Source organism: Brienomyrus brachyistius, chromosome 1 (genome assembly GCF_023856365.1).
Source record: "Brienomyrus brachyistius isolate T26 chromosome 1, BBRACH_0.4, whole genome shotgun sequence".
In the NCBI taxonomy this organism is placed as follows: Eukaryota; Metazoa; Chordata; class Actinopteri; order Osteoglossiformes; family Mormyridae; genus Brienomyrus; species Brienomyrus brachyistius.
Window position 1 is genome coordinate 21,127,131 of NC_064533.1, and position 10,641 is coordinate 21,137,771.

A 10,641-nucleotide genomic window follows, 5' to 3' on the forward strand; every position below is an offset into this window, starting at 1 on the left:
AAATTAATACTTAGATCTTATTTGTCTTGCTTTTCAAAATCACAAATTTAATAAAACTCTGTGATGGAATCATTACGCCATAGCCGTCCGCCTGTATGCATTGTGAGCGAAAAGGACCAGTAACATGTTAGCTTCCTTGTAGCTTATCTTTAACAAGCTTTTGTTACGGTCATCAGTCACACTATCCGCCTTGAGTGACGGGATCTAAAAACGCCCTCGACAACAGAACCTGGGCCAGATCCTCGGTTTCAAACAAAGCAAAATGCTAGTCACACGTGAACTGGTGCCAACCATCAGCCGCGACCACAGTCCCGCCAGCTCCAAAGACCCCCACGAGGAGCCCAGCTGTCGGAGCGCGTGGCAGCCCAGCGGACGTGCCTGGCGATGGGCTGCGGAGGGGGAATGGGGCCAAGAGGACGGACCGGGTTTTTGGAGCAGGGGGGAAGAAACTATAATGGAAATAGAACACTTGATAAGACTCGAACACCAGAAAACATTTGTATGGTTGCATGAGATTGTGGCTGTTTGAGTAGTAGAGAAATTTAATGCTAAATATGCTAATAACTATAACAACAAATTAGTATGCATCACCTTGCAAGATCAAAGTCTTTCATGAGAACTAAAGTCATATATGTCACAGGACATTTTCAGACTGAGTGGAGGGTGAGATTTGGGACCCCAGTCTTCCTGCTTACATCAATCAAAGCCAACGTCATCCTGGGTCAGTGACAGCACTGAACAGGTGGTGATCACAGTTGTACTTGGAGAGAGTTCAGACTCAACAATACGGCCACTGAATTCCCATAATTGTTTTCTGCCCAAATGCTGACAGCTGTCTGCTGATGCTAACCAACTGTCCCCTACTGCAGCACGCCAGGCTCAAGTAACCAAAAAATAAGGGACTGGGAACGAGCTCAAAACGTCTGGTGAAGCCCACGAATCAGAACTGCAAACAATAGGGGATCTCTGTCTCTCAGTCCATGCATCCATCCCTCAGTGTTGAAGTAAACCTGGAGTCCTTCCCAAGAAGCCTGGGGTAGTTAATGTAGATTTCAAAATAAGAAATAATATAGCTTAAGCAAATATTCATTTGTCAAAGTGAATTATAGGTGAAATTTACTTGTCTTGTCGGCATAATCAATAAAATGTAATTTTACTTAAGAAAAGGGGAAAGATAACCAGAGCCATCCTGTGGGCCACAGTGGTCGGATTCGATGACTCTGTGTCCCAGAAATAGGTGTGTGACAACCAGTCAATAGGGGTGTGTGTGCAAAACCAGTCAATCCTCATGCCAGGTAACACCAGCCAGGTGACACCAGCCAGGTAACACCAGCCAGGTGACACCAGCCAGGTTACACCAGCAGTAACGATTCCTAACTGTGGCAGGTTTTCTACAGTACTTTACCTCCTAGTTGCTTAGGGGAACACACCAATAATACAGGAGGATGTAGGAAGGTAAAATCGGCAGCCTTGAGTTTCAGAGTAAGGGGTTCAGTTTCCAAAAACCCGCAAGCTGTGTCCCCAAATGACCCATAGCCAAAGCATTCTGGGTAAACTGGATAGGGTTACACTGGGTAGCGAGAATATTCAAGTGAAAGGTAGCTGCTGATGTGTCTTTAAACAACTACTACAATGATAAACCAGAGATGTTTTGGAAAGGACTGATATAGAACATTATTACTTGTCTTTTATTATTACTTGTCTGAATCAGACAATAATAAATAAGTATATCATAAACTTATTACATTATCTCAAAAGATCTCCAACAGGCTCTCAAGCTGTATGTAACCCACTAAATCATGCATGGTTACTGCCAAGTATTAGTTTAGTGTTTACATGGTTTTGAAACTGCACAAATAATACCATTGGCATGAGATTTTTGTTTTCTGACATGCAGATTCTCAGGGCCAAGTAGATGATGAATGTAGAATTCTTAAAGCTGTTTAAAAGAAGCTGATATTGGTAGCATCTTTCATTTACTAGTTAAATGAGATTTACATAATATTATCGCCAATCAGGGTCTGTAACCTGCTACCAGCCCCAAGGAATTCCAAATGATAACAGCCAGTGGTCCTAAATGACAGAGCTCATTATGGAACTCATTTATCAGTAGTATAATTAAGGCGGCCTGCAGTTCTCAAACCACAGTGAGCACCATGGAGCTTTGCTCATCTGAAAGAGGGGTCCCTGGCAGCATGATGTTGGGTTACTCCTTCAGGGCAGCTTCCATTGGTTGGGTTTCATAAAGCCTTGACAGAACTTTCAGTCCACCTAGGAAGGTCTGATATCTTCAAAGGAAGAAAGGGTGTTGGAGTGTCTTTAATGATAAGCTTGGACATGCTCAACAGTGAGTGAAACAACTCATAAGCCACCCAGAAACGTCAGACCAGCTGCTGTTCTTCCACTTTGACCTGTCTAGACAAACACATCAACACCTATCTCCAGAACAAACATCCATCGGAGTCCACCGTTGTGGCCCACAGGATGCCTTCATCCACTGATGATCTCTCTCTTTTCCTTAAACAAAATTACAACATTGAGCTTTGTCTGATAGTAACAATTTTTGAGGGGGAAAAAAACAGGTAGATTCTGGAAATTCCAGGGGCCTCAAAGACACTAGCAGTTGTATTGAATTTCTGTGCTGCGTAAACTCGAGGAAATGTGACCTAAACTCCAGGAGATGTGACCTAAACTCTAGGAGATACGACCTAAACTCCAAAAGATGTGACCTAAACTCTAGGAGATGTGACCTAAACTCCAGGAGATGTGACCTAAACTCCAGGAGATACGACTTAAACTCCAGGAGATGTGACCTAAACTCCAGGAGATGTGACCTAAACTCTAGGAGATGTGACATAAACTCCAGGAGATGTGACCTAAACTCCAGGAGATGTGACCTAAACTCCAGAAGATGTGACCTAAACTCTAGAAGATGTGACCTAAACTCTAGAAGATGTGACCTAAACTCTAGTATTACTGCTAAACACACTGGGGGAGGAGTATTTTGAAAGCTGCATCTGCAGTATATTTAGGATTAGTGTATAACCGAGGTTTAATCACATCATAAATTCCAAGTATAGTATTAAATAAAAAGGTTTCCAGTAACTTAAGGACATGGGTCAAATATTTCATACTGCATCCGCTAAAATGCTTATACTGTAAATGAACAGTTTCTTTTGTTTACGACAGTTATAGTGGCATTTGACCAGTGTTGACGGGAGAGAATGTTTATGAATAACTACAAACCAGGTGACACCTCCAACCCAGACAGCTTGCAGAAACTAGCACCTACACATCTGGTTTAACAAATCAAATCCACTTTACACTATATTGCCAGAAGTATAGAAACACCTGCCTTTACACACACATGAACCTTAATGACATTCCGTTCTTAATACATAGGTTTTAATATGGAGTTGGCCCACCCTTTGCAGCTATAACAGTTTCAGATCTTGTCGGAAGGCTGTCCACAAGGTTTAGGAGTGTATTTATGGGAAGCCCAACCCCTGAAAGACAACCCCGCACCATAATCCCCCTTCCACCAAACTTTACACTTGGCACAATGCACTCAGGCAAATACCATTCTCTTGGCATCTCCCAAACCCACACTCATTCATCGGATTGCCAGACAGAGAAGCGTGATTCATCACTCCAGAGGACACGTCTCCGCTGCTCTAGAGTCCAGTGGCGTTGTGCTTTACACCACTGCGTCCGACGCTTTGCATTGCACTTGCTGATGTAAGGCTTGGATGCAGTTGCTCGGCCATGGAAACCCATTCCATGAAGTTTCCAGTGCACTGTTCTTGACCTAATCTGAAGCACACATGAAGTTTGGAGGTTTGTGGCTACTGACTCTGCAGACAGTTGGCGACTTCTGCACACTGTGTGCCTCAGGATCCCTTGTCCCTGTTCTGTGATGTTATGTGACCTAACACTTCATGGTTGAGTTTCTGTTGTTCCCAATTGCCTCCACTTTGTTATAATACCACTAACAGTTAACTGTGGAATATTTAGCAGCGAGGAAATTTCACCAATGGACTTATTGCACAGGTCGCATCCTATCACTTTACTACACTTGAATTTACTGAGATTCTAAGAGCGACCCATTCTTTGTCAAATGTTTGTAGAAGCAGTCTACATGCCTTGGTGCTTCCACCACCTTGCTTGGTGCTTGGTACTCCTGTGGCTATGGAAGCGATTGGAACACCTGAATTCAATGATTTGGAGGGGTGTCCCAATACTTTTGGCAGTATAGTGTATGTAAAGATGACTTTGTAGCTCACCCTCAGTACATCATACCTAGGGGTCCGCAGTACTTTTAAGTGCCTGTGTGTTTTAAACAGATCCATCAGTATTGAGACACAATACTGCATATTTCTATATATGGCAGGGTAGATAAATGTAAAACAAACAAATCTGTGTTTTTAGGTTAGAAAATGCTAAAACAAAAAAGAGGGTCAGTTGTGTTTTGAAAGCCTTAGAATATTAGAAAGAACCAGGACAGGTTTCGGGTTAAAAAAAAAAAAGACCAAATGAAATTATACCAAATGCAGGTATTTTAGACAGTGATGAAAGGCTTGGTGATAGACTGCAGCGTTTTTACCAAGTGTTTGTTGATGCTTGGGGCAGATGTGTCAGTTATCGCGCTTCATTATGTCATTACTAATCACTTCAACTGAAGCAATACGATACGTCATTAACCCATCAATTCTAAATGTATTTGCCGTTGACAGGTTAATTTGCTAATAGGCAGTGGGATCCTTTTAAATCTCAAAAGCACCTTCGTATTAATGAAGAAAACAATCTTTTGTGGCACTGACATGTTTTAAAAAACGCACGATTTACCCCTTTTGTCTGATATTTCTGTGCGTTAGGGTAAAAACATCCGCCGGGGGAATCAGTTTAAAGGCTCGGGGTGTAGGGAGAAACGGGGTGCACTCCCTGACCTTTATCCCACATTTCGCAAAAGCTGCAAAAGTATCGATAAAAACTGCTAGACATCCCCTCCCTTCACCTCCTTCCTCCGCCCCCATACCGATTTGAGTAAAGTCAGTAGAGACAATAACATCGCTCCACGTTTCCACCAATAGATTCCCCACCCACGATATTATACATGTATTTCAGTGTATTGAACGAAGGCGTGTCAATGAATGACAACGTTATCCACGGTACTGGTCTCCAACCCTTTTGGAACCAGGAACCCCTAAAAGAAATGCGACTAAAGCTGGGGAACCCCTGCCACGAATTTCCGATAACAAAGTAACCAAGAACTAAGGATCGGGTAGGGGTCTGAATATTTCCCCTGTCAGTATTTTGCCATTTGGCATTAACTGGATGACAAAGCCGGCATCTAAGTCAGTTTACAAGACGTCTCTGCGGAGCCCATACCCACCCCCGGTAAACCGATAAAGGCAATACGATTCCGTTGTTGGCAAAGCTATAGCTAGATAAAAGCAAGAATGTGATAATGTGAATTTAATTACAAATCATGAGAATTTTCCGACGTTGCATAAACGTATTCTCGTGTAAACGTATTGTCCACTCGAATGCATGACAATCGCAGCAAAAATGTTGGGGTCTTGATGAACAAGTATGATGGTTTTGTACACTGCCAGTGAGATGTTAATAAAATAAAATAATGAATCGGATCTCACCTTGGTGACTACGTTTTGCACTAGTCCTGTTTGCGACTCCAGCTTCCAGCCAGCGCACAGACACTGGGTGTCGTTCCCGGTGCCGTCGCCGTACACGTAGCGGCCAGTCATGCTGAAGTTCGCGTCGCCGGTCAATGAAAGCGGACCGGCGGTCCAATTCGCCTCGCCGTGCACACACGTGCTGTTTGGCTGGGCCAGGAGAAAATAATCGGAAAACTGACTGAAGCCGATGAATAAAGCCGGGATCCACGTCAACACGATCAGCTCCCTTTGATACTTCCCAAACCCTCCGAGGAAAGGCAGGACGGAGACGTCGATCTGCGGGAGCAGTTTCGGCGGAGGCGGTTCGGGGGACACGAAACCGTTTTCTGCTTGACGGTGGTCCCCAGTTTCTAATCCAGCAACAGCCATCGTGGTTTAGTAAAGCGGCTTTACTGATTCGGTTTTTTTGTTGGCGCCACTGCGCCTCAGTCCCTCGTTACGGAGGCGCAGACAAATACTTTATATAACGTAAATATTAAGCCGGCACGGCCAGTCCAAAATGTCCCAGTGACATTTACTGACTTAAGTCACTTACTGATCCGACATGTGACAACCAGAGTCGCTTAGTTTTGCGTTACGATTAAACCAGAGGAGCCCTGCAATTGCCAGAGATATATGGAGACCGGGCAGTTTGAGAGTCCGTCCACCCCACAAGCGTTTCCCATGTGGTTGAAGCACAGACGCGGAGCTGGGAGCGCCAGTCGAGTCTGCAAACAGATCCGCTAGTAATCCAAAGAGGAGTCCGTCACCTCAAACCCTCTTTTGAGGTAATACACCTGTACAAACGCAGATCTATTGCAGGTGTGATATTCATAGTTTAGCATTAGACCGACGCGTCTCATTCGGTTAGACTTCCCCCTATTGACGCTTTAAACACATCAACTGGAACTATAGAGATATTAAACGCTACTATTTCTCTATAGGTATGCGCAATTGGACCCGTTTGCGAAAAAGAGAATGAAAGAAGAAAATGAGCTGATTATGAGGCATCTTTTAGACACAAAGACCCCCCTGGTGTGGTTGGCGCGCTGCGATTGGAAAGAGCTCACTCCCCGACTGCAAAACCGACTCGCAGTCGGCTACTGACTGTAACAAAGACCTTCTTTGTGCTGCAGTTCCTCACCCTAATTGTGCGATGCGTAGGAATACGCATAGACGATCCGATTTCAATTTTCAGTTTATCGTTAAATAAGGGAAATTTAAGAGGATAGTGGATATTTTATTTGTAGCCTATTTAATCTGGCACGTTTGCTGATATTAACGACAGAAATGTTGATTGTAAACGCCTGCTAAGCGCATTTTCCTTGTGTATGTAATATGTGTTGCTTTCAATTTGTGAAGTATTGAAATGTTTCTACGTAGGATATTCTATATATTTTTATATTCTGTATTAACTGTACAGGCTGGTTATTTTATTTCTTGTTTGATTTTACAACCGGTAACTACGCACAATCTTAGCATCACTAAATAGTTGAGCTTATTAGACAATAAGAAATGTAAGTAGTTCATGAACCCAACAGCAAATTTTGAAAGTAATCAAATAGTCATATTTATTTAATTGTTTTGGACGGTTCTTCAGTTGTCCAGGAAAAAAATTTTTTTGACATAGGACCAAGAACTATCAGTATTAAGACAACAGTCCAGTATTATTGTTAAGTTTCCTCTGATAATATTTCTTTCTCTTTGATAATATTCTCTTTCTTAAATTGATTACCTTTAAATATCTGAAATACTTATAAAAATACAAATTGGCTTGTGACTCCCTCTACTGGGTATATAGTGCTTTGACACCGGAAAATTTTTGCAGATTGGTTATTCGTTATGTGCAAAGAGCAACAAAATAGTAATGATATTTAGTTTTTTCAGGAGGTCTTATCTTCTTTCTTGATTTTGCAAATGATATGTTAATTTTTGTGATAATTGAGTCTATTCATTTTATTGCTGGCCATGTTCTTCCAAGCACGTGTTTCAGATTGGTCATTCATGATGTGCAATGAACAACGTTATTATTGTTGTGGTTGATATAGTTTTATTGATTATTTATTTAGAAGATTTATTTATGCAAAGGGACATACCTTTTTTGTTGAGGAATCAGGACCAGACAGCAGGGCCAGACCACCCTTGCTCATGGGCTCAGTGTTAAAATCAATCTGGCAAATCTAGGATTTGAACTGGCAACCTTCCAACTACAGATACAGTCTTTTGATCAGCTGACCCGCATACCACCAATGATAACATGATAATAATCATTGCGTCCATTGATTTGGGGGCCAGTGTGTTGCTCAGCTTGTTAGGCTCCTGAACCCCCTGTTGTCACAGTTGAGTCCCTGAATGAGACCCTGACCCCCCAATTATTGTAGGGACAGTGCAGGTTGGCTGATCCTGTGCTGTTACTGCTGAGCTTGTGCTCACCTGTATGTCTGTCTGTGGGTCTCAATGGGGGCAAGATGGTATAGACAAAAAGACAATTTCCCCATGAGGATCAATAAAGTACCTATTCTATTCATCCATTTTCCAAACTGCTTATCCTACTGGGTTGCAGGGGGTCTGGAGCCTATCCCAGAAGCAATAGGCATGAGGCAGGGAACAACCCAGGATGGGGGGCCAGCCCATCGCAGGGCACACTCACACACCATCCACTCACACATACACAACTATGGACAATTTAGTAACTCCAATTAGCCTCAGCATGTTTTTGGACTGTGGGGACTTTTTGGAAACCAGAGTACCCGGAGGAAGCCCAAACTCCGCACACATGTGACCCAGGAAGAGACTCAAACCCGGGTCCCAGAGGTGTGAGGCAACAGTGCTAACCACTGCACCACCATGTCACCCCTTCTATTCTATTCTATTCTATATCAGTTTAAATATGCACACATATCAACATACTTAAAAAGCTCCTGAACTACTCACTACTTTCATTGTTTTTGAGAAATGAGCTATTTTCTTCTATTTTTTTTTCATTAGCTTCATTAAAATGGTTAATGGCTGTTATTTATAACCTGATATATTTTCTTTGTATTAACTTGTTCCCAGACTTTTGAAAATGCCGTGACACGATCTATTTTGGGTGTGATAAGGTAAATCTAAATCAAACACGATGTGCTTTATTATATTAGGCTATGTAAAACATTCCTTGATGACCTAGTCATCACATATATGGAATATATATGCATATACTAAATGTATTGCGACAAAAAAAGAACCACGCGGACGAAAATTTATATCACAGCAAATTAAATCAGAATCAACAATAGGCTAATTATAATTATAACACGTACGTGAATGAATTCACTTCATGAGGTGCGAGTTTGAATTGCTCATTTCACGACAGACAGGTGGCGCTAAACTACACATAAATACATACGACAAAGTAATTTTGGGAAGATCCTGGTATTTTTATTCCTGTTAGTCTGCGTATATTTGCTATAGTTGTAAAATTTTATGTAGGTCAAGCAGTGTATTGCACCTCTATTCACCTCTATTCAACAACTCAAACAGTCTTTAATACTTACTTGAAGTTACCCTGACAACCAGTACGGGACCCATAAGGCTTTGCCCTTTTTACCCCTGGTTTGATAGACCTAGTTATAGCAAGGTAGGTAAGCTGATATAGATCCGCAGCTGCCATGCTTGTACTGTTGTATTAAGAGGAAACAAATGTCTTTGATTTTGGACTTTTTTGATGTCCGGAAAAGAAGCAGGAAAATATTCTTCATGAGGTCTAATTATACAACGTGCAACTGTTAAAGAAATTAAAAAATGACAACTACAATTAGTTTTCTTTTTCTCTGTAGACAGAATTCACAGCATACAGCTTAAATATTCTAAGGTAATCAGTCAAATGGCAGGGTTACTTTCATTGATATTCCCTAGGCCTATTAAATCGTCATGAGTTAGTTACAAAACAGCAGGATAAAGAGAACATCAAGGGTGATTTTAAGTCAACATCTAATCGTATCATTATTGCCCATTGCATCAATCTATAAGTCATTCTAGCTGGATTGTGGTCATATAAGGAAGGTTTTTTAAATACCATTAGAAACTCTTCATAGATACACTTCTGTTATTCTGCTGGGTCCAGTTGCTATATCCGTCTCACCACTCACATTGACTCTGTTAAATTCCTGCAGCATTTAAACAGGCTTGCTACATTTTTGTAGGACGGCCTCACGCCTGACAAAAAAAGTGCCTGAAGCGTTTATCTGACCTAGAAGTGGCTGACTGTTGAAAGACAGTTGAATATGGCATGCATCATGCATATGGTTGGCTGTACAGTAAAGTTACAGATAGCAAAGGCACACATATTTTAATTTTTATATAATGCACAATTGTATTCCTTATACGTGAACTGTATAAACCATCGGAAGATTAAAATGAAATTAATCGGCATGAATTTAAGTCAAAATGGCAAAACTCAAATAAATAGGCCTAAATGTTTAATTGCATCATTGTGGTTAACACATGTCACTCCTTTCATACATTAGCCATCTAAGCCCCTGTTATTGTTTATCATATTAAGTATTAATCATGCCAGTTCTTTATGTAGCTAAGTGCTTCAACACCTGCCAGGTTTGTCGGAAAAAGCAAACACACTGGAGCCTGTCAGCTACCCGCGAAGAAACCTGTATCACCCGTTATTTTCACAATTTCCAAAATGATCTACACGCACATAATTTACTAAGGAGTGCAAGTGCATACAAGCTATATGTATTTTGCATCTACACACATTAGTGCAGTGTTTTTCCCACTTACAGTATAAATGTTTTTTTTTTTAAATCTAATTTTATGTGAAACTACTGTAGGCCCACTGATGCCAATAAAAAATAAATGCTGAGATAAGATACATCTTTAGTTGATCGAAATTAAAATAATTTCTATACCTTTATGGACTAACGTTAATTTTGCATAAAAAGCCTTCATATAGGCCTATACCCTGAATATT

At 41.3% G+C, this 10,641-nt stretch overlaps 1 protein-coding gene across 2 annotated transcripts in view; it reads right to left on the reverse strand.

Moving 5' to 3' along the window:
- The window catches only part of LOC125738315 (solute carrier family 22 member 23), a 34,104-nt gene extending 24,264 nt beyond the window's left edge, over positions 1 to 9,840 (reverse strand). The window contains exon 1 of one of the 2 annotated variants that reach the window (XM_049007174.1): positions 9,733 to 9,840. In XM_049007174.1, coding sequence (XP_048863131.1) covers positions 9,733 to 9,735 — 3 coding nt within the window. In that variant the 5' untranslated portion in view covers positions 9,736 to 9,840. Of the gene's footprint in view, positions 1 to 5,654; positions 6,627 to 9,732 lie in introns of those variants that run through there. The other variant, XM_049007164.1, reaches the window with a different exon arrangement.
- Positions 9,841 to 10,641: the final 801 nt, after the last annotated feature.